The sequence below is a fragment of the Equus caballus genome, chromosome 7, assembly GCF_041296265.1.
Source record: "Equus caballus isolate H_3958 breed thoroughbred chromosome 7, TB-T2T, whole genome shotgun sequence".
Classification (NCBI taxonomy): Eukaryota; Metazoa; Chordata; class Mammalia; order Perissodactyla; family Equidae; genus Equus; species Equus caballus.
Genome location: NC_091690.1, coordinates 48,404,391 through 48,428,667, shown reverse-complemented (window position 1 = coordinate 48,428,667; position 24,277 = coordinate 48,404,391). Strand labels below are relative to the sequence as shown.

Below are 24,277 nucleotides of genomic sequence, written 5' to 3'. Positions count from 1 at the left end.
TTGCTCTACTGTTTTTACCAATGTCCTGGGGATATAACTTGCTCTACCAAATATTCCAGTGAAATTCTGGCTCCTTTGTAGCAATACTTTCATTAATTAATTAATTAATTAATTTAGTTTTCTCCCCTGAAGCCCCAGTACATAGCTGTATATCCTAGTTGTAAGTTGTTCTAGCTTTTCTACGTGAGCCACTGCCACAGCATGGCATCTGACATACAGGTGGTGTGGTTCCATGATCGGAAATGGAACCCAGGCAGCCTGAAACACTGAGCACCAGCTTTAACACTAGGCCATCAGGGCTGGCTCTGGGGCAATACTTTCTGAAGTCACTGTTTGATATTTGGTCTGACCCTAGGAAGTGTCCTCCCAGCAGTGTAATTCCTTGGTTCCTTCCAGAAAACTAATCAGCCTCTAGTGTAAGCTCTATCTTCATTAAATACACAAATCTACTAATTGCCTTCCCACTTCATTCTCCACTTTCCTGAGAGTGTCCTCTGACTTGAACTTTTCATGACGTTTTGCTGGCCAAGTTAATTCCTTTGGAAGGAATTAAGAACTTTGTGTTTTATGGCTGGCTTTTCCCTAGGTTCGGGTAAAATCTGTGTGCCAGGACTCTGGAGCTGTGGTGGGGACATCAGGAAGCCTCTCTCTGGTGACAATCCCATTCTAGGGGCTGAGTGATCAGTGCAGTGGAGAGACAGCAGCCAGAGTCCTCTTGATTGTCTCATGTTACAGCCACCTCATGAGCTGGGGAAAGAGTGGTCAGTGCCCAGCATTCTCAGCACAGCATGAGCACAGCAGAGCCTTTGTACCATGAGGAGGGGCTGGGGCAAGAAGGGGTCCCCACATTTCATGTGAACCAATAAGGGATTTAAATTCAGCAACACGTAGCTGCGGGCAGGATGGGTAATGTTGAAGTCCTGCTCCTCCTGGGAAAAAGCCCCCCTTCTGGAAGCTTAGGGAGGGAGAACCTTGTCTTCTGGTTCGGGGGGCAGCGCTGTGGAGAGGAGGGCTCACTTGCTGAGCTGAGAGGAGGGAGGGAGTGGACATGGTTCAAACCCCACACACTCTCCCCTTTCTCACAGAATTTCCATTGATTTTCTTGAATAGATGTTCCTCACTTGCTGTTTGTCTTTAGGATAATTTCCAGAGGCTTCAAAAGTTTGTTTTGAAATAATTTCCACCAGTTTCAGTGGCGAGTGGGTCAGTGGAGCTCCTCATATTATTATACTCCCCTAGTGCATTTATACACTGCCCATATCAGAAATCCTCTCCAGATTAATATACGATGGTACTACAGGCTGTAATATCACTTGTCTTTTTATAGAGAAACAGAATTGAGAAAATTAATTTTTTATGGTTTGTAAAAGTGTCTTGCACACTTCAAAAAATTATTGTTTAGAGGATTAACACACAGAACTGTGGCTTCCCATTAAAAATAAATCAGTCATTTGATTATAAAAGATTCTTAAAAAGAAAATCAGGGGCCGGCCCAGTGGTGCAGCAGTTAAGTTCACACGTTCTGCTTCGATGGCCTGGGATTCACTGGTTTGGACCCTGGGTGTGGACATAGCACCGCTTGGCAAGCCATACTGTGGTAGGTGTCCCGCATATAAAGTAGAGGAAGATGGGCATGATGTTAGCTCAGGGCCAGTCTTCCTCAACAAAAAGAGGAGGACTGGCAGCAGATGTTAGCTCAGGGCTAATCTTCCTTAAAAAAAAAAAAAAAAGAAAATCACAGGCCAAAAATGGAGTCACTTTTCCTAGTCCCACATCACCAAATCAGGGCTTAATACTTAACTGAAGCTTCAACCTTCCCCAGGAATGTAATGTAACTTGTCAGTCTAGGATTTCCTGTAATCAGGTAATAATAAGGTAACCTGCCACATGGCCCTCTCCATCTCCCTGAGGAAGAAGAGGTAAACCACCTAATAAGACCTTTTTGTCCCCAAACGGAGATAACCTTGTCTGAAATAATCCTTTTATTTTGTTTATGACCTCCTTTGTCTGCCTTTAAAATCCTTTCCCTTTCTGGAGCCCTTTGGAGCTCCTCTCTATTTCCCAGATGGGATGCTGCCCAGTTCATGAATAGCTCGTTAAAGCCAATTCAATCTTTAAAATTTACTCAATTTAATTTTTTTTTTTTAAAGATTGGCACCTGGGCTAACAACTGTTGCCAATCTTTTTTTTTTTTTTTCTGCTTTATTTCCCAAACCTCCCAGTACATAGGTGTATATCTTAGTTGCAGGTCCTTCTAGTTGTGGGATATGGGATGCTGCTTCAACGTGGCCTGACGAGCGGTGCCATGTCCTCGCCCAGGATCCGAACCCTGGGCCGCCACAGCGGAGCGCGTGAACTTAGCCACTCCGCCATGGAGCCGGCCCCTCAATTTAATTTTTTTATTTAACATGTGTGATGGCAACAACAGGATCCAAAGCAAACCACTGACAGCATTAGGGGACAGTGAGAAACACAGGAGTAATACCCATATAATCCTTTTGAGTTCTGTCTTTCTCACCATTTCTGAGGGCCATGAAAAAGTTCCATCTTGGTTCTGGGCTCCACTGTCTTGCCAAAACCTCTCAATCTAATTGGCTTTCAAGTCAGTTCCCCATTTGTCTGGAGTCACTTTGTTTCATGTTGGGAATTGCTGGTAGTTCAGACCACAATTCCCAATTTGATTGGAAGCCCTAGTTCTTGATTCTGTCCCCAAATTCCATGTTGGTAACGGATGGTGGCATCTGCAGTTTCCTATGTGTTTGGCATCAGTATGCAGTCCCTATTTCTTGAAGTCTGCTGGTTCAATAAATCCCCTAGCCCAGGTTCCATGTTAGGAATTGGTGGTGGACACAAGGCTTTTTCTTGGCCAGTTTGCAGTAACATCTTTTGGTTACTGCTGGCATGTTAAGGTGAAATGTACCTAAAACAAGACTGTACAACCATAAACAAAGTTCACCAAGTTTATAGCCTTACAAACACCCTGACAGGTGCCTTCAAAGGAAGGACCCCATGGAGGCCCCTCTCAAAGCTGACAGGGATTTTCTAGTAAGCTACTCTTTAAAGAGCTAACAGAAACTACAATTAAAATTAGTGAAAAATTTCCCCAAATTCTGACAGATACCAGAGCTATACCCCTCTGTTTTAAAGCCTGCTTTGGAGCCTGCAGCTGGGATCCTGGGAGAACTGGCAACAGCCGGCTTTGGGTGAGAATTCTTACAGAGCCAGCTCTCCTGGACCACTGGCTGCAGGGCCCAGTCAAGAGAGGGAAATAAGATTTCACACTGTCCTTTCCCTTCCAAATCCAAACCAACTGGTTTTTGATCCTTTCTTTCCCAAAGATAAGTACTGTCTCTTCCTTGTCTTGTTTTGTGTCCTAAAACATAGCTTGGTTTTGTACCTGCCTGGGACATGCAAGTTGTCAGTCCTTCCTTTTGGCTACCTTTGGGAGTGACTCTAGCTCTTGTGAGGATAACATATTTTGCACCCTCCTCAGGGACACCTCTTGAGTCCAAGAGGTTGTACAATATTACCAGAAGTATTCCTTGCTTGTCCTGGCTGAAACCTGAAAAGATATTCCAAATAATTTAATAACTTTTAAACCAGAAATTTGGTCAAATTCTGAGCTGATATTCAGAGTCTGATAGAAAAAAAAATTTCCTTCTCCTCTAAGATAAATGTACCCAGAGGGCAAGAAAAACATTCCAATATTGGTGGATGGGTGTGTCAGTCCTTTATCTTCTAGGCTACAACCCAATTCTTTGAGGAATTGAGAGCAACTGTCCTAATCTCACAAATCCTTGCAAAACTAGAAATGCAGCTCTAGAGGCAGATAAATTCCTATTACCAATCTCAAAACCTGCCCTATTCAGCTCCAAAGGCTTATAAATGATTGGCCCTAGGGGATCAAAGTCCTTCTTGGACACATTTGCATCCCTTCCCTGTGCCTCTGAGATACAAACGTTAAAGTATGAACTCAGGGAGGTCATTCTTATCAGAAGAAAAATGAAAGGGGGAAAGGTCATTTGAAACTTGGGCAAATAAATCTTTTTAGTGTTTCTCCACAGATACTAGTGAACGGCTCTAGTCATCTGAGAAGGTAAACTTAACTGATTCCATCTACCAGAAACACAACTTAGATCCAAATACTTAACAACTAGAAAGTTCTACATTATCATACCTGTCTCATGGCTAAAATTTTTAAATAAACACTATAAGGTTTTTGTTTGCATTTGTCACTATGTGATGTATATATGTAGTATTTTTCCATCTGCAAATGGTATTACTAAAATTAATTTGTAAAAGAGTTCTATTTAATTGGCTTAAACAAACAAGTGCTTAGTATTCATAAAATTCTCAAAACTATAATAGAAACTAACCCAAATGCTTTTCAGGTGATCTGGGGAAATATTTGTATTAAACTAGTTTACATTTGTAGATTTAATTAAAACAGACCTGTCTTTTGTGTTATCAACATTGAATATAATGCAGACATACCACTCTTATTCCACCTAGGTTTATTAATCAAATGAATTCATGTTTTACAAAATTTGTCAGCAAGAAAAATTTGTTTGGGATGATGGCTGACTTTGTCTAATGTCTAGTGAAGTTTTTGTGGGTAATCTAAACATAGTTGTTAAGAACAAGCAAATTAAGTAGATACAAGGAAGATAAAACACTCAAAGGTGAACGTATTAAATAGCTCCCCAAATCTTTTTGGTCAACTGTAACCTTAAAGTTTTGCTGAGTTAAGTTAAATGATGAGTTCAGCTAAAGTGACTGAATATCCACATCATTTCCAAAAAAGAGGAAATACTGAAACATTAATTACTGAACATAGGTCTATCTACTTTATGTTTTCCTCTGCAGAGGAATTAAAGATCTTTGTCTCTATTAGGAAACACCTCTTATGCCACGCTAAAAAATTTACTATGAGGAAGCACATGTTTCTAGAAATTATAAAATGTTTTTATAAAAGTCTGTCAATCCACAGAATACTAATGCAAAAGACAGTTCATAATTGCACACTTCTTAGTTTTCACTAAAAATTAAAGATTTGAAGAATTAAAAATTATAATATATATAATTAAAACTACTAAAAATAAAAGGAAAAGGAATTTCATGTGTGGTCAGGGCTGGCTGAGATTGGAATAAATTTAATTCAGTAAACGAGTTTTAATATGTAAAGTAAGCTGCTGTAAAATTACTACTGGTTTTCTCTCTATAAAGGACAAACATTTCCCGAACTATTGGTCTGCTCTTGAGAATCAGAGACTACAGAATGTTTGTTTCTTTACCTTTTTAAGTAATCTGCCTAGAGAAAAAAAATGAAGATCCTGTGTGTTGCGAAATAATTACTTGTGTTCCAAGTTTTCTTCATCAGGTCTTTGATTACTTAAAATCCTGAATTCTTGATATTAAAATAATTAAATTTGCACATGACTATGTAAACCTCTGTATTTGCCTTTGAAATCGTTTATTGTCACTTTGGTCAAACAGATAATTAAGTATTGTTTCATGATGATCTGTGATCCTATTTAGGCAAGTATCTAAAAAACCTTTTGATACTTTTGACAAACTTCCCAAAAGTCAAATTCTAAGTGAAGTCTTTATGACTTTGAACTGACTTTGGGTTTTTCCAGAGGGTCCCCAGAACATCTCAAAGGATTTGTTCTCTCTCCTTATTAAAAGGAAGTTGTTAAACTAATTAGACACTTGATATGCTGTATCACACGGGAAGCATTGGCAGATACGAAGTAATATTAAGCCTTCTTTATTTTGTGTCTGTACTGATATATGTTCCATGAGTTCCAGTAAGTGTGTGAAATTCCTGGAAATCTGATATATGCTGGTATTATGTTATCAGTCAAATTTCCAGTTATTACCTTAAAATGTTGTATGTTACAAAAAAAAAAAGAGAACAATTTTCCTTGTCAATTACATTGTAATGCACTCTCATCAGATCTTTAACCATGGGCATTTTTGTCTTCTCTCATTTACAGCTTTTGTTTTACTCTGAAGCTTTTACAAAAGGGTTCCTGCAAAAGTACTTCATCTTCAAGGAGATTCAAGGAAAGAACTTTCTGACAAGTACAAATTTCTGATAATTTTAAGATCATAAAAATAAACTAGTGAGCATAAAGACTGTTCTTAAATCTCCTTGGAAAAAACTATATCAGGTCCTCCTCACTACCCAGATGACAGCCAAACTTCAGGGGCTTGAACCTTGGACACACATCTCACAGGTGAAGAAGGCACCACCTGACATCTGGTCCTGTACAGATGCTAGAGACCTCCAAATCAAATTGACAAGGAAGGGGCTAGCCCAGTGGCACAGCGGTTAAGTTGGCATGTTCTGCTTCTCAGCGGCCCGGGGTTCGCCAGTTCGGATCCTGGGTGCAGACACGGCACTGCTTGGCAAGCCATGCTGTGGTAGGCATCTCATGTATAAAGCAGAGGAAGATGGGCATGGATGTTAGCTCAGGGCTAGTCTTCCTCAGCAAAAAGAGGAGGATTGGCAGCAGTTAGCTCAGGGTTAATCTTCCTCCAAAAAAAAAAAACTGACAGGGAAGAGAAGTAACTGACATTGATATAGACTGCATCCTCTAAGGATGCCAGACCAACTTCCTACTTAAGCTAAATATAAAGCCCTTACTTCTTTTCTTTCTTTCCTTTAGTCTGGCAATGGCCTGGATAGATAACACCATCATCCATACCCCCAGACCACTGCTAAGAAGGGTAACCTCTGGAATTTAGATGAACTATTTATTTCTGGCTAGGAGACAATCTACCTGACCCCTGGCTTGAATGAGTAAATGCAAAAATCCCTGTGAATGAATTCATGAACAATGCCACTTTAGTGAGAGTGGTTATAGGATTTATCTTTGTCTGTAGTAGTTATTGAAACCAGCAAAGAATTAGCCATTGATGATTAAGTAGCTAGGAACTAAAGGTTCTGTCCTTTTGGCAATTACTGATTATAGCTTTTAGCTGTTGAACCTCCCCCCTCCATTGTTAACTGTGCTGCTTAGGCAAAATGCTATCTGACTCCCACTAGGTTCCTATAGATAACATCTCCCTGGAGCTTGGGTCACCACGGTAATGGGTGGGCGAGCTGTTTTTCAGGAATTAGAATTCCTTGGTCACTTCAGGCCAGTTGAGACCACCAACCCATCAACTGGGCCCGTGCAGATGTCCGATAAGTGACCTTTTGACATCAAGAGGCTAAAAACTCCATGCTCAAATCATGCTAATGCCACCATTTTATGAACACGGGTCCTATGAGGAGGCATGAAGTCTGACTACGCTTGCACAGATCATCAATTACCACACCTCTCCCCCGCTCCAATCACCTGTCTCCACGTTTCAGATCACCTTGCCCCCAATTCCATAAATATCCCTGAGTCCCTATTTTGGGGGAAGTGGATTTGAGGCTCATGCCCTCGCTTCGTCTCATGGCTGCCTTGTGAGTACACTCTCTCTCTGCTGCAATCTTGTCGTCTCGATGTTTGGCTCTCTGGGCGGTAGGCGAAAACAAACCTGGTTCGGTAACAGTTACGATTCTTGGGCCTATGAATCCCTAGAAAAATAGTGCATAACTGGGCAATGCCTCTTACATTATCTAACTGTGCCCCTAACTTTTCACAGGTGAACTCAGACATCTCACTGGTTGATTCCCCTGAATTTACATCACTGAGTTTGAAAGGACCTACCAGGAGGCATTCAGGACTCAGGATTCACTTTCTTTGACAGGGCCATACTTCCTTGGTTAGGAGTAAATGTAAATGAGAATATGATCAGAAAACCTCTCTTTAGCTCTTGAAGACATTGCAAAACCCATTGCTAAGACAAGAGACACCCAACAAAGATCCTTAGACTCTCTGGTCAAAGTTGTTCTTGATACCAGGACAGCCCTTGATTCTCTTTTATTGATTAGGGTCTTGGGGATGATGACTTCAAAGTGCACTACAGATATTGAGAATTATCCTGCTTATTATAATCATAATAAACCCCCTGGTGTGTTGTATAATCTCAAAAGTTTAAATGCATGTTTGCAGCTGCTAACCACCAAGCAACTGATCTCCTTAAGACTGGAACATCAGGAAAGGAATGAAGAGATGACAGATTAAAGACTGTAAACCTGAAGCCTTGACCAATGAATGTCACAGAGGTTAAGAAAAAGGGTTCTGACTTCTGGATACCACCCAAAGGACCAAGAAAAACGGAGAGAATTTCACAACAGTAGCTGAGAGTGGCTATAATGCCTTAAATTTTGATCACATCTCTCAATTAAGCTGAGAATCTAATAAAAATGGAAGAAATTATAAAGAAGAAAACCACAGGTTCCAAATGGAGTCACTTTTGCTAGACTCACATCACCAAACCAGAGCTTAATACCCAACCTAACTGCAGGGGTAACCTTCCCTGGGAATGTAGCCTGACCGGTCAGTGTAGGATTCTCTGGTCAGCACCAATGAGGCAATGTGTCACACGGGCCTCTCCATCCCCCAAAGGAAGATGAGGAGGTGATCCATCTAATATTACCCTTGTGTCCCCAAGGGAGGTAAAATTGCCTAACATAATAATTTCTTCTGCTTATGACTTCCTTGTCCTGTCTTTAAAACCTTTCCCTTTCTGTACCCTCTGGAGCCCCTCTCTGCCTGCTAGATGGGATGCTGCCCAACTGAGGAGTTGCTCAATAAAGCCAATTAGATCTTTACAACTTACTAGGCTCAATTTTTTATTCAACACTATTAAAAATAAAATATGGTTCACACACTTTTTTTGTGTGTCATGAATTGTTTATTATAAATATCAAGTTTCAAAATCTCAGTCTGAGATTTAAGTGTGCCTGAAGGCTGCTCCTAGCATGTCTTCTAAAATTGGCATATAGAATCCCCATGTTCATGTAGATAATAATGCCATTCATTTCTGGTAAGTCTTTTCAGCATTTATGTAAAAAGAAGCAATTTAAAATATAGATTTTTCCTTGCCTTTGATATGCAAAGGTCACGTGGTGTACACTGTGAAATGTGCTCTGATTTCTTGTTCATGTATAAATGAATCCTGCACCTATTTTCATATCAACAGTGGTGTGCCACCAGCACATGTGATGGAGAACACTGGAGAGCTGCTGCTACTGTCCCTAACCAGGCCATCCCTGATGAAAATGGGACACAATGGTCAGTAGGATTAGTCAAACTCCAAGGAATCATGCTAGAGGATGCCCTGGCCAACAGTCTACCTCATCTTCACAGTTTTAGAGACTTGTAGATCACTGCCAATGGTCTAGCTGCCTGAAAACAAGATCAACATCAACTCCTTATCCCAGGTCACCCTATTAGGAGAAAGCACTCTGGGATAATCTTGCTCATAATCACTCAAATACATAAGAAGGTCACACATGTCTCGGCATGTACTAAATATCAAACCACAGAGCCTCACCTCAACTCTCAGGCTGATAAAATAGTTAAAATTTCTGAAGCCCACGCTGCCACCTCAGTTTCACTTACAAGCAGAGAAGACAAACAGAGGGTGTGGGAGGCAGGCTTTGGAGGATCAAGACAGTGAGGTGTCCCTATGTTCCCATGACAGGTTGTGAATGGCTTATTTGAATAATATGGTAGACAGACATAGCAATGATACCCACTATGCTACAGACTAAGACTGAAATACTATTCTGTAAAAGTATAACACTATAGCATATACTATAAGACTAATTATACATATATTAATTATATATTCTAATTATAGTATAAACTAATTACATATAATACTAAATTATATGCTACCTATACTATACACAGGTAATATACTAAATATACCATATATAAATATATATACTGTATTCTACATTCTTTCTCTATATCTACACAGATACACACTGTATGCAGTATTAGATAATTTTATACACAGTAAATACAGTAAACAAATGTCTATTTTCAATATAGATGAAAAAAGCCTACACACAAAACTAATACACTGAATCCAGCAATATACTAAAATAACCTAAATACAATGACCACATAACCCAGGAAAGAAATGCTGGTTTTCCATTTGAAAATGAATTAACGTAAGAAACAGTTAATAAAATCAATGTCAAAAACTACAGGATCATCTCGATAGGTACAAACAAGAATTAGACCAAGTTCAACTCCCCCTTCACAAGGAAAACACTCAATAAACCATGAGAACCTCCCTCAGTCAACTCCCTCACCCTGAAATAAAGCATCAGTGAAGAACCCACAGCTGGCGTCACTCTTGATGGTGAAGGACTGTGGGCTTTCTCTCTCAGATCAGAGAGAAGACAGAGATGTCTGCTCTCACCAGCTCCACCCACCGTGGTGAGAAAGGAGCTACCAGGGCAGTTAGGCAAGAACATGGGAAAACCACCCACTCCAGATTTCAAAGGACAGACACACAAAGCTCCACAGACAGACTTACAAAATCACACATGCTTTGTCATGGCACATATAGGAAGACACATGCAGACGCAGACATAAAACTCACAAACCCTCAGAGTTAATGGCTCAGAGACACACAGCTGTTTCCACAGACACACAGAGCCCAGACCCTCTGCACTCCTCCCCACTTTTCTTTACTCTTTAGGGCCAATCATCAGACACATGGTATAATTTTACTTACATATCTTCTTTTTCTCTCCTAAAATGTCAGCTTTAGAGCAAACAGGGATATTTGCTCTGCTCTGTTCACCAAAGACCCCACCAGAAGGCCTGTCACACCAATACTTCTTACATATCAGGCCTCATAGAGAGACAGACAGACAGACACACACACACACGTAAACATGAAATCTTTACACAAACCTCATCACAGGCCCAGATCTTCACAAAGTGCATTGTTCTCACTCCCATCCCACCTGGTAGAGGGGTGTCTCCTGGCTCCCAAATCAATCCCCATTGATCTCAACAGAGTGAACAGTTCTCAGCTCATGCTGTGTGACAGAGGGGTGACTCCTGGCCCCAAACCAATCTCGACAGGAGGGTACATCTGCCCCTCCTGATGGCAAAGGGCCTTCCCACTTCCTGAGCCCACACAGTACGGTAAGGTCATATCTGTAAGAGTCACAGCTCAGGAGCCTGAACAGGGGAGAGTCGGCCCACAATGGCTGTAGCAATCACCGTGTTCCAGCCCCTCACGCTGCCAGGATCAGTTCCAGAAATGTGCCCATCACCACATGTCCCTTCCTCACTTTGCTTTCCCAGTGGAAGCTCAGTGAGGACAACAAAGGTGTGTGGGTCCTCCACGAGCCACTGTGTCCTCTGCTGCAGTCACTATGGTCTGGGATCCATCACCTGCATGCAGACCTCGAGTGGGTCAGTCCCACGGGCCATCCTCACTGAGGCGTTGACCCCTGCCCTGCCCTGGAACATTCCCTGATAGGGGGGTCAAGGCCTGGGGACCTCAGTCCCCAGGTCTCCCAGCCACAGAGACATCACCTTGGGGACCCAGGAAAGCACAGGATATTGTTGCAAGAGCACATAGGCATGTGGCTTGACCCATTTCTACCTCTTCCCTTCAAGAAACAGCGGGCGTGGCCTCCAACAAAGGAGAAGGGGGCACTACCTCCTGCACCTGTGCCCTTCAGGAGGGGTGGAGATCTCCACCATTTCCTGCCACTTCCTTTGGTGTGGTGCCCATTGCATTCTGGGAGCCATGTGAAGGGAGGGGGCCCCAGGAGCGCAGAGGGTCTGGCTGAGATCACCATCTCCCCCAGGCCTCAGGGCTAGAAGCCTGCAGTCTGAGTCCTGTTCCAGAAAAAGTAAGCATTGGCCTTGGTAGGTGGGAACCAAACTCACTCTGGAGCTGGGTTTTGAGGTGAGGGAACGGGGTGTGGCCAGTGCATGAGGCCACTGAAACCAGAGGGTGGGATGTGCCAGAGATAACAGGGAAAGTGATTTAGGTAGAGCTGGGTGCCTGAGGGACTCCAAGAGCTAGGATAAAGCAGGACATCTCTTTGACATTATTGGTGGTATTGAGACTATTGTGAAACTGTGCTTGTTGGTACAGAGGTGATGTTTATGTGACAGTGGGGAGTACTGTATTCAAGGGGCCTGTGCCTCACGACATGGGTTCTGGGTCTGCCACTGCCACACCTCACAGTCACCTGGGGTTGCAAATGTTAAAATAAGTACAGGAAATCCCATTTAAAATGGAATCAGGAAGCCCTGAATGGGGAGCTCTCACGCACTACTACTAGCCATACCTTGCAGAACCCAGAGAGGAAGAAGTGTCCCTCCCATTCCCCAACAGGAAGAAGCTAAATTTATAGACCCCAGCAGGAGGAAGGAAGAATTTCTCCTTGCCCAGCAACAACTCAGCCAATGAGAAACCAGCATATTAAGCCACTGTCACCACCCTAAACTCTCATTCCCCTTCAATGGACTTCTATTCCAAAGAGATCCTCCCAGGTTCCTAGCCAACGTGATAAGGCTACACACTGTATGATTCCAAGTATATGACATTCTGGAAAAGATACAGGTGTAGGACACTGAAGGATCATTGGTTGCCAGGGATTTGGGGGTGAATGAATGGTGGAGCACAGGAGATTTTTAGGACAGTGTAAGTGTTCCATACGATACAGAAATGATGGAGACATGCCATTTGACATTAGCCAAAGCCCAGAGATTGCACAACACAGAGTCAACACTAATGCAACCTATGAACTTTCATGCATCAAATTGGCTCATCAAATGTAACAACTGTATGACAGTAATACAAGATATAAAATATTGGGCAAACTGAGTGGAGGCAGAGTGGATATGTGAGAAGTCTCTGTACTTTCCAATCAAGTTTCCCGTAAACCTAAAACTGCTCCTAAAACAGTAAAGACTACTACAAAAAAAAGTAATGAGATACACTAATATTCACCTCTGATGACTAACTGATGACAGAAACAGACCATCTTCCATTCCTCTAATTTGAACTTACTTCAATAAGCCATAATGCTGCTCTATGAGGCCTGCACCCTGAGACATGGAAGAGAGGAGAAATTTCCATTGAACGCCTTGTTAAGAGTCCAGCACTGTGTATTCTGAGAAGTGAAATGAGTGCCTTTGTTACCATCAGGTGTGTCCGGAACTCCCACGTGGATAGAGAGTGTCCTGGTGAGGCTTTGTGTGTGGCCTTCGTATGTTTATAGACAAGTGTTACTTTGATTTCTATTGTAGGTAACTGTGAGGCAAGAGATTCCCAGAGTCCTTTACCACAAAGGGGCAACTCTCAGGGAACTGCACATAGTCTGTAAGGTCTGCAGCTGGAGCCCATTGTTGGTCGGTGCTAAGATGACTCCTTGATGTGTGGTCAGTGTGATGACCCTTAGATCCAGTCCTTCATCAGAGATGGCCCAATTAAGACATGAAAAGCAACTCTGCCTGAGCTCCATCATGTACAAATGTGGTGATGTCATCCTTAAAGTCTATGAACTCCCATTACTTTTTGCTCAGGGAATCCTAAAGATGTTCCCAGGGAGCCTGGGGGTCTGGACAAAGGATGACCTCCTTCAACACCATGGCACCTGGCAGGAGACTGAGGACAGCAAAGACCACCCCCTCCTGCAGGTAGGCTATCCCAGAGGGCCCAGGTTTGCCTCCATCGTGTCTCTGGGGGGTCTCAGTAGCCATGCTGAGCTCCTGAAGGGCTGCTTCCAGGTCCCAAGGCAAAATGGGTTGCTGCATATATGGTCACATGCTCAGGGCCATCTACTTTCATAATAGCCTCATAAGTAGAGGTCATAGCAGCTCTAATAACATATATCCTGGGGACTAGGGCAGGTTCTTGCATCAGAAGCCCATGGACAACTTAAGGCCACCTGGGTGCCCCAGGAGGCATGACCGAAGGTCACTGAGGCCTCTATAGTGAAGGAGTCTTTGAGGGCACTAACAGGAGTGTTGGCTCTAAGACAATTTGAGAGTCTCCAGCCTTTTGTACAGGGGGGTGCCATTCAAGGTGGTAAATTTACAAGTAACAGCACAAATGGGCTCAAGTAAAATTCGTTGTAAGCAAAGAATAGATTCCCTCCCAAATATCAAGAGAAGCTAGTAGCTGTTGTGAGCGCTGAGAACAATAGCTATTTCTTCATGGTGTCAGAGAAGGAGCGGGTCTCACATTATCAAATAATTTCCAGAAATTTAACAAAGTTGTCAAGGCTTCTCAATGTTTGAGTGGCAATGTCTATGCACTTTTTGTGAGCTCCTTTTTCCAATATTTCTATGTCCTGAATGTCCTCAGTGCATGTGTCAGTAATGTGACATCGTACCTGTGTTCTTGGAGGAACCAGGATGAGTTCAGACCCCGCCTGCAATGACTGTGGGAGGGCACAGCTGTAGAAGATCCATGAGGACAACCCAGTAAAGGGGCATCACGTCCCTTCAGAGGGGAAGGCCAAGTGCAGCTGAGAGGCTGTGGATACAGGACTGGACAGAACAGACTCAGCCAAACCTGTGAGAGCAGGGTATTTATCAACTGCTGATTGGTTGTGGTCAGTAATTTCCACACTGTGGGGACTGGGGACAGAGGTCTGTGTGGTGCAGCCACAGCCTCGAGTTGAGGTGAACCACTCTGAGGGGTCAGTCGTTCTTTCCAGGTTTCATAACAGGACAAATTGGGCTGTTAAAAGAAGCACCGGGAATAACGAACCCTTCACTAACTAGGTTTTCTATACAGTTTTCAATCCTTCCAGGCCCTGGGTAATTTACATTGGGCCATACTAACTACTTTATTTGTGGGGTAAGGTCCCTGGGTCCCAATTTGTCAAGCCAATTTGTAAGTGGCAAAGACTTCATTTAATTTTAATTCTTGCTCATTGGTTCAGAGCTTCCCAGCTCACTATGGGATATTTCAGGACAATGGGTGTTATGACTATGGAGAATTTAGGCAAAACAATAGTTCTGAGGGCTAAAGATGAAACATTTGTCTTATTTGTCCTCTATATTATATTCATTAACACCCCTAAGATCATGAGGGGCACCTTCCTTAAATTTAGTGGGATCCTAGGTATAACTGTAATATGACACCTAGTAATGATCAACTGCTTGAAGGTTTCTGAATTAGTGCATTACATCAGAGAGCAAAATTAATTCAGACCCTGTGCAGTAGAGGCCCAAAAGCCCAGCAGTGTACCTCTATCTGTTTTGTTGTGTAAATCTGTTTAGTATATTCTAGACTTCTAATTGGGTCAAACTGTGGACCTTTCTTTCAGTATTTTTTTCTTTTGTTCCCTCCCTCTTATCCTTCTCTGTTTTGTCTTTTTGGTTACTGGATATACTTCAGGGGAAGGGGTGTCCTCTCTACCCTGGTATTTATACATTTTTTCTTCCCAAGAACCTCAAAACAGTGCCACCAGGGTTAGGAACCTCCTCCATGACAACTGGGTTCTTTAACGAGTTTAAGGTCCCTGGACTTAAGTCAAGTTTAAAGGAATCCCTTTGCTGTGCCACAGGGGTGCCGTGGGGATCGTCCCCTAGAACCCCGAGGGTCAGGATCTTTGTGGCAGAAGAGGCAGGGGCAGCAGCAGAGGTACTTAAGCGTCCCGGTGAGCCCTCTGATCTTAGGAATGTGGAATCAGCCTGCCACCTGCTCCCTGCCTTTCCCCCCTCTTCACTTTCTCTTTTTAAATGACAGCTGTTTCAGGAGTGACCACCGATGTGCCCTCCTCTTGCACAGGGTATAGTCCCACTGTGCCACCCACATTCCTGGGGTATGTTGGAGCTAACCTAGCCTCTGTCACAGCTTCACTCTAACACACAGATAAATTATAGCAAAGACACTGAAACGGGACCACTTTAAAGAGGCCCCAATCCCATAGCCATGCTCCAAAATGCCTATAAATTCTCAAAATTGCCCACTCTGGTTGGATGAACGTAGAAGTGAGGCTTGGTGGGTCAACAATGCAACACGGGGCAGCACAGCTCATAGCACAAGCTCCCCAGCAAGCAGAAGCCCTCAGCCCACGCCGCCACCAGGCAGCAGAGCGGCGGAGCAAGTCAGAGCAAGAGAAGACAGACCCATGGGTGCGGTGACATCTGGACATGCTGCTCAGGGCACCAGCTCTTATGGTCACCTGCAGAGGCGGGGCTCCCTTGTTGAGACTCAGACCCGTGTGGCACAGACACACATACACACACACAGGGTAGGAAAAGGCTTAGGATTCACATAACACAGGTCTGAGGGGAGGGCAGGGCCGGCCTCTCAAGCAGCTCTGACAGGGCTCAGAAAGCAAGGAATGGAGCCTGGCCTGGGGCTTCACTGGGCCTCGGGGTGGGGCCGGGGCAAGAGCTCTGCACACAGGCAGGGCTGGTGTGGTGGGAATCTCCTGCCTGCTCTAGAGGAGAGAGCACCCAGGCTTCCTCCTCAGCTTGTCCAGGTGGGGGCACAAGGGGAAGAGGGTTGGTGAGGCTTAAGCTGTGAGCAGTCACCCAAAAATGTGGAGTCTGACTGCTCACTACAGGGACAAATGTGGGTAAGAAAAATATGCCTTCTCAATTGCTTGTTTTTATATAAAGAAATACTAACAAGAGGCTCAAAAATGATACAACTGTGTATTTGGGGGTGACTTGAGTAACAGCACTGGAGGGGACCAGGATATGTTGGCCGTGAGTCTTAAGTTAGACTTAGCAATCTTACAGATTTATTGTTAAAAAAAAGAGAAATTTATATATATTTTACTATTTAACAGTCTTTAATTTTAACTTTTGTACATAGGAAACCATTCTAGGATTTAATTCCTTTAAGCGCTGTTAGAAAACTGCAAACCACAAAATGAAAACTTTCAAATCTCTTCCTAACTAGAAGGACAAGCTGCATCCTAGTTTGTCCTTCCCCTGTATCTCACACTGGGGTATTTTCAGGAATAAGGAGCATATTTTAATGCAATACTGGTTTGAGTCTTACTCCTTACATGTATTGAATTTTGAAAGATTTACACAGGCTTTCAGAAGTTTTTCTCACATCAATTAAAATAGAAATTCAATTACTTTAGCCTTTTAAATTTCTATATTCTCTAGAACCACACACATATGAAAATTGATCTAAAAATAAACAATGTGCTCAAAAACTTAATACATTTATCACACACCTTGAGGTTCTCTTGCCTAAAAGGAATGAAACTTCTATTTAGTTCCACAATTTTTTGGCTTCCCTAACATCCTCTCTCTCCATCAACTTACAGTCTCAGGACCCAACTGCTAAGGGAAACTGGAGCCAAAGGGCTGCCCTAGTTCATCGATAAAGGAATCCAAAGGGAAGAAACACAAACACTGGAATCAGCTCAGATGAGCAGCCTGCTTCCCACAGCACAGAAGGAAAGCCACAGTCAGAAGGTCCCATGTTCCTGACTCTCCTCGTGGAGACAAAGCCCTGGAGGGGGTCAGTCCCTGGAGAAGGAGGGGAGGGCACCTGAGCAGCCACAGGAAGGAGCTCTGGGAGCCCCACACATCCTCCTCTCCCCAGGGAACAGTGCACGGGCTCCCTCTCTCAGGCTCCATTCTCACAGTGAGGAAACTCAGCTGGATCCAGTTTAAGGTTCTGACCCAAATGGACCCCACATTAATGGGCCCTAATCCACGACACAAAGCTCCTGACTCTCACAGACTTTCTCAGTGTAAACAAATTACTCTCTGAGTGCAGCTCCACTGTGCATGCAAAACTCCAATTATGTCTAGAAACAGGCCCAAGGAATCCAGAGTGACAACCTCAGAAAGGGCGTCACTCCCCACCCCATGAGCACGTGCACCCCCAGCTTTCCAGGGCTCTGCAGCTCCTCTCAGGATAAAGGCTCCTTCCATGGGGTGTGAGCAGTAGGACACCTGCAGGGGGAGGCTCCCCAGGAAGGACAGCTGGGCCTTCAACGCCTTCCCTCTGCAGGCCCACGGGGGCCTTAGCTTAAACTCACTGCCCTCAGGCGTCTGCCCCCACTGGAGTTTTTGGGCGACACTGGTATTTTAAATGACACAAACCCAGTGTTTGAACAATCCAGTAAAAACAATCAAACGAGTCTTTATCAGGAAGAGAAGAAAGAAAATGGAAAGGCAGTTTGCTGGCTCAACAAAAAATCCCACAAGCATGTATTGCATTCTGGAAAAAAAAAGATGTTAAATAATTGTTTCCATGAGAAGAATTGTTTTACAAACTATTAATCCTACTTCACACTTCAGGTCTGCATGTCTAAGCCCTGGAAATCCATTTGAACTCACCCAAAATGAAAGAACAGACCTCAGAATATTACTATCATGTCCAGCAGAAGAAAAGAGAAAAAAAAAATTTTAAATCATGCAATGTAACACTGGAATATTTTATTTTTTCTGAAATTCACCTCTTTCTTGCCTCTTTAGAAATATATTGTGTTTCGAGCTGTATTGATTAAATAAATTTTTATTCGTTGAAAAACTGAGACTAAATTAAAGTGCAGTTAATTATCATTTTATTAGTTTATTAGTATTATTAAGACTGAATACACCCTTTTTTTTTTAAAGATTGGTACCTGAGCTAACAACTGTTGCCAATCTTTTCCTTTTTTCTTCTCTCCAAAGCCCCCCAGTACATAGTTGTATATTTTAGTTGTGGGTCCTTCTGCTTGTGGCAAGTGGGACGCCGCCTCATCATGGCCTGATGAGCAGTGCCATGTCCACACCCAGGATCCGAACCAGCGAAACCCTGGGCCGCCAAAGCGGAGCGCGCGAACTTAACCGTTAGGCCACACGGCTGGCTCCTAGATATGTCTTGTAAAGATGACAACCCCAGGGAGGGGCAGTGCTGACGGACAGATCGCGCAGGAAAGTTTGCCGAGAGGAACCTGCAGCAAAGGACTGCCAGCTGCACGTCCGCGCCCAGGACGCAGCCTGGAGGAGAGGAGGGAGGAGCTCGCACCACGCGCCTCCAGGGGGATGCGCTACTTTCTCTCAAGAAAAACGTCCACGAACGAGGAATAAACCCTCTTAAAAGAGCCGCCCACTGACTACGGAAAAGTGATAAACAACTAAAATATCGGGTCTGTTTGTAGCTGATGACGATGCTGTGACTCGGGGACCGGAAGTTGGCGTTCAGGAACGTGAGGAGGGATCTGGAAATTTAGGGATTTATTGTCGGCCCTGGAAGAGCTGGGGGGACAGGGTCGTGGATTTGAGACGCTGCTCCCCAAACGTTTAGAAAACTCAGGAGAAAACGGGTGCCATGTGGGGAGAAAGGAGGCCCTGGGGACCCACAGACCGCAGCCCCTCCGCGCACAGACCCCGGAGCCCGAGGCCCGACTGTCCTGCGAACCCTCCCGCGGGCCCCGCACCATCTGCGACACGCGGGGCTGCGGGCGCACAGCGGCCCAGAGACGCTCCGGCCCAAGTCGCCGCGCGCAGGGACCACAGGACGCCCGGGGCCCGGCTGCCGGCCCCGCCCCCACGCTGCGGCCGGAGGGGCCTGAGGGCCGAGCGGCGCCACCGCGGACTCGGGGCCGCAGACCCTGGAGGGGACCGCGGGAGGCCGGGCCCGCCCGGCCGCTTCCCACCAGCCCCTCCTCCCGCGTCCTCACCGCGGGACCGCACACTCACCATTGCTGACTGTCCTGGGTCCCCTGGCATCCTTCATACGATTCATCACAGGTGACAGAGCAGCTCCAGGAGTTTAAGGACAGGCGACCCGTGACTGGAAAGCTTGTGGAGCAACAGGAAGTCGCGCGTGGTAGAGGAGCTTCGCCCCGCCCACCTGCCTTGGAGCCGACCCTGATTGGACAGGTTAAAATCCCCGCCCCCTCCCTCTTGAGTGACAGGGGGACAGAGATTACGTTTCTGACCAGCCGGAGGTGGACCTTCTCCTCTCTGGGGACCTTTCCGTTGAAATGCAATGCTGCGAGGCCACTTGGGGAACTGTGACCCTTCTTTGCAAACGCAGACATTTGAAATCACTTCACCATGCGTAATAATGTCTGGCTCCACTTTGATCTGACTGTTGACACTGACGAGTCTTCCACCCAGCGCTTCCCCACCCCACTCATGTCACGCTTGAACGAATCCTATGGCCTCCCAAGCCCTTCGCTGTGATGGGAAGTTGGAGCCCTCAGCCCTAGCTGGGCGCAAGGTCTCTTCTCAGTCTAACCTCAAGGTCTGACATGTGTTCATTCAATTCTCAGGTGTACGTTTTACCTGAATGGAACTTTATTTTAGATCATTGGTTGAATTATCCTCAGAGAACTTTGAAATGTAGAAGGCTGTAATATCCCTAAGGTAATTCAATTCCTGTTTGGACTGATATAACAAAAAACAAGAAAAGGTTATATAAATGTGGGATGTACCCGGAAATGATTCGTATGCTTAAGAGATTGGACTGCAAACTTATTTGCATTGCAAAAACTCAATGCATTTATCCACTTATTTAAACGGTGTTTTAAAGATACAGTACACATCCTATACAATGGACCCCTTTAAGGTCTACAGCTGATCGTCTTCAGTATATTCTCAGATACCTGCAATTATCACCACAGTCAATTTCAGAACATTTCCATCACCTGCAAAAAATGCCTCTGCCCTTAACCTACCACCGCCCTATCTGCCCACCTAGCTCCTCCAAGCGCCAGCCCCAGACAGCCACTAATCTATTTTCCGTCTGTATACATTTCCGAACTTGTTGACGTTCATATGAATGGAATTACATAATATGCTCTTTGTGATTGACATCATTCACTTGGTATAATTTTTTTCAGGGAATTCCATGTTGTGACATGAATCAATACTTGATTTTGGGGGGCTGGCCCGGTGGTGAGTGGTTAAGTTCTGCACTCCACTTTGGCAGCCCAGGGTTTTGCTTGTTTGGATCCTGGGCGTGGACATGGCACCGCTTGTCAGGCCATGCTGAGGCAGCGTCCCACATGCTACAACTAGAAGGACCCACAACTAAAATATACAGCTATGTACTGGGGGGATTTGGGGAGAAAAAGCAGAAAAGAAAAAAAAAAAGAAGATTGGCAAAAGTTGTTAGCTCAGGCTCCAATCTTTTTTTTTTTTTTGAAAATTTGGGTGAGTTTATTCTGAACTGAAATCTGAGGACCACGGCCGGGGGCCTTTCTTCCCGAAGGAAGAAAGGGCACCAAAGAAGTGAGGTATACAGAGTGGTTATATACCCCCATACAGGACATTTCACATATGATTGAAATGTCCCTCCCACAACAGTCACAAGATTGCCCTGTTGGCACTGTGCTTGATGGACACAGCAGGTAGTGGGTCTGCTCTCTCGGAGGGCGTCGCAGGAGGCAAGTCTATTGTCTTGATCTGGGTGGTCACAGGTGAGCGCAGCAATCAGTTTCTAGCCTAAGGAAAGATGCTTAATCCTTAAAGAAATGCCACCGTTGGGAGGGGAGGGAAGCTGCACCTTTATCTCAAGGGCCTTTGTTCTTGCCATAGGGAATCTCTAAAGCAGATATACAGTGCATGCTCAAGGGCTGTGGTCAGGCCCTTTTGGAAAGACAAGGTCAGGCCGAATTAGGTTTACACAAAATGGCTTCCTCATATACCCCAATATATCCTATTACTTGCCATTTTTATTTGTCATTTTCCCCTTTTGATCTATAATCTTTTGATAGAAAGCATTGATGATCAAAATATTGTCCCTCAGCGCCAGGGTGGTTGCTGCCTGCCCTGGGTCCATCGTGTCCCTTGGTGCTAGGCTTTTATCTCATTATTTGCCTAGTTGTCCACATTGGGGAGAAATAGTGGACAAGCATAGAGGTATATGTATTAACAGAGGAAGCATTTCATATGTTATGTAATTAATTTAGATTGTTGCACAAACATTGTATATGTGATTTTCTATGACACTTCACATTTACGTTGCATATGATTATAGAACAAGTACAGTAACAATAATATTTTTGAAAGGATTAGTCTGAAATGAATTTAGTCATAGGCCCTATCAGAAAAGGAAATTTGCCCAGGGTTATAAGACAAATCGACCATCTCAAGCCATCGAGCAATCATTACTTTAGTTTGTATGCTATTTTTACAACACTGAGTAAAGAAAACAACAGTTAGTTTGAATATTATGATCAGTGCAAGGATTCCAATAAGTAATAGAAATAGGAATTGCAATCCAGATTGAAAAAGGGAACAGGTACTGAAAGGGAACCAATCAAGCAAATCAAACTGGGTGTAGGATCACTTAAGGCATCCACTTGCTTCTTCATGTGCTTTAGCAGAGATGACACATTGGAAGACTCATCACGTATAAAAACACAGCATTCAGTCTGAATGATTGCACATGTGCCACCTTGGGATGCTGTAAGAATATCTAAGGCCATTCTATTCTGAAGGACAGCCCTTCTCTTTAAAGACATTTCAGTATTTAAATAAGGGTATTCCTGCTTGACTATCATTAAGGGCTTCTTGAGTAAATTTAGTCAGAGATTCCATATGTAATAATGACATCTGTTAGCCCCAAAGAAGAAGCACATACAGTTGCTAATACAGCCATACCAGTGGAGGACTGAACAAGCCCATCCGGCCTTAAAGAGAGGGAGATTGGCAACAGGTTTTAACTCAGCCTGACTCCTTCCCTGCTTTTAAAGGAAACTCAGGGTGCAGTGTTTTAGCCATCCAGGCAGTAGCCAAGGCCAAAGATTTGTTCCACATAACCATTGAGTTCCATTAGGAGTCACTCGATAAATGCCTGGCCTTCAAGACCAGTCTGTTCCAAATTAATCCCTTTCTTTAAGTATGATAGTATTCCAAACAAATTATAAAATAGGTTTACAGTTTAAACATAACAAAGGTTTAAATGAGGAGATATAAGGTCAGGAATACAGGCCAGGTCCAGAGTCTTGGGACAGCTGTCTACAACAGATGCCGTATTCTTCTCCTCTTAGTATAGTCCCTTCCAACAGGGCTGCAAACAGTCTTATTTGCTGTCTCTTTCAATAAATAAATTCTCCAGGTTATAGTCCAAGATCCTTAAGTTCTGGGAGCTCTCTGTGAAAGAATCAGCTACCAATCTTTCATTTCTTTAAGCACCTCAATAAGACCATGACAACAATTTAATATACCCCTTAAGCAAAGTTTGGTTCATATATTTCTTCATCTAAGTGCATAGGCTGTTTTATTATTATTTCAAAAGGAGACAGCTGATGTTTACAAAAAGTGTAGATCTAAGATTAAGGAGCACTAGCACAAGAGCTTTTGGCGGTGAGAGAGTAAATGCTTCTGAAACCTTGCCAATTAAGTTTTGGTTGTGTCATTAGTTCTTTCTACCAATCCTGAGGATTGAGGATGGTAAGCACAGTGGAAATGCTGCAATATTGGCCAAACATTACAAACAGATTTGACTTCCCCAGTCACTGTGTAACTCAGGAGGAATTCCTCAAACAGGAATTATTCTCTCTAATAGTAATTTACCTGCTGTTAAAGCCATTGCTCTTCTGCAAGGAAAGGCCTCAAAACAATGTGAGAACATACAGATCATTACAAGATGTATTTATCCTTGAGATGGTGGCATTTGGACAAAGTCCAATTGTCATACCTCTAAGGATCCCTTAGGAAGGGAAAGTGGCTTTGTGACTCATGAAGTGACTTCTCTGGATTATACTTTGGGCATATAGCACAACAAGTAGAGGCTATATGAACCACTGGGAGAAAGTTGCCAAAAGTATTTTTCCCTTTTGCTGTAACCTATATACATATTTTTCTTCTTCCGTGGTGATTTCTTAAGCCTGTAGAAGGAACTGTTTTTACTGGATTAGCAGAGTTAACAGAAAGTAGCAGGCATTCTTGAGGCTGGACAGCATATCCAGCTTGATAACCGTCCTTGTTTATCATTTAAGTAAGACCCATTTGTAAACCAAATTAAACAATAGAATGCAGTCGTGGTCTTCTCCCCTTGTGATGTTGGAAGCAACGTAGCTGATGGTGGGTCAGTGAGCTGAAGCCATAAAACTTCTAGAAGAAAATATAGATAGTTCTTTCTTTGACATTGGTCTTAAAAGGACTTTCTCAAATACCATGTCTAGTTGGACAAGGGAAATAAAAGAAAAAATAAATGGGACTTCATTAGACTAAAGAGCTTCTGCAACACAAAGGAAACCAGGATCAAAACAAAAAGACAACGCACCAACTGGTAGAAAATATTTGCAAGTCATATATCCTACAAGGGGTTAATCTCCATAATATATAAAGAACTTATGCAACTCAACAACAAATAAACAAAAAACCCAATCAAAAATTGGCAGAGGATACGAACAGACATTTCTCCAAGGAAGATGTACAGATGGCCAACAGGCACATGAAAAGAT

The 24,277-nt window shown here is 43.7% G+C and overlaps 1 protein-coding gene across 1 annotated transcript in view; it reads right to left on the bottom strand.

The window, feature by feature from the left end:
• Window positions 1-19,737, bottom strand: part of LOC100065264 (zinc finger protein 709) — a 124,332-nt gene extending 104,595 nt beyond the window's left edge. Inside the window, exon 1 of the mRNA XM_023645344.2 lies at window positions 19,557-19,737. Within this exon, the coding sequence (XP_023501112.1) occupies window positions 19,557-19,586 (30 nt within the window). The 5' untranslated portion in view covers window positions 19,587-19,737. The remainder of the gene's footprint in view (window positions 1-19,556) is intronic.
• Window positions 19,738-24,277: the final 4,540 nt, after the last annotated feature.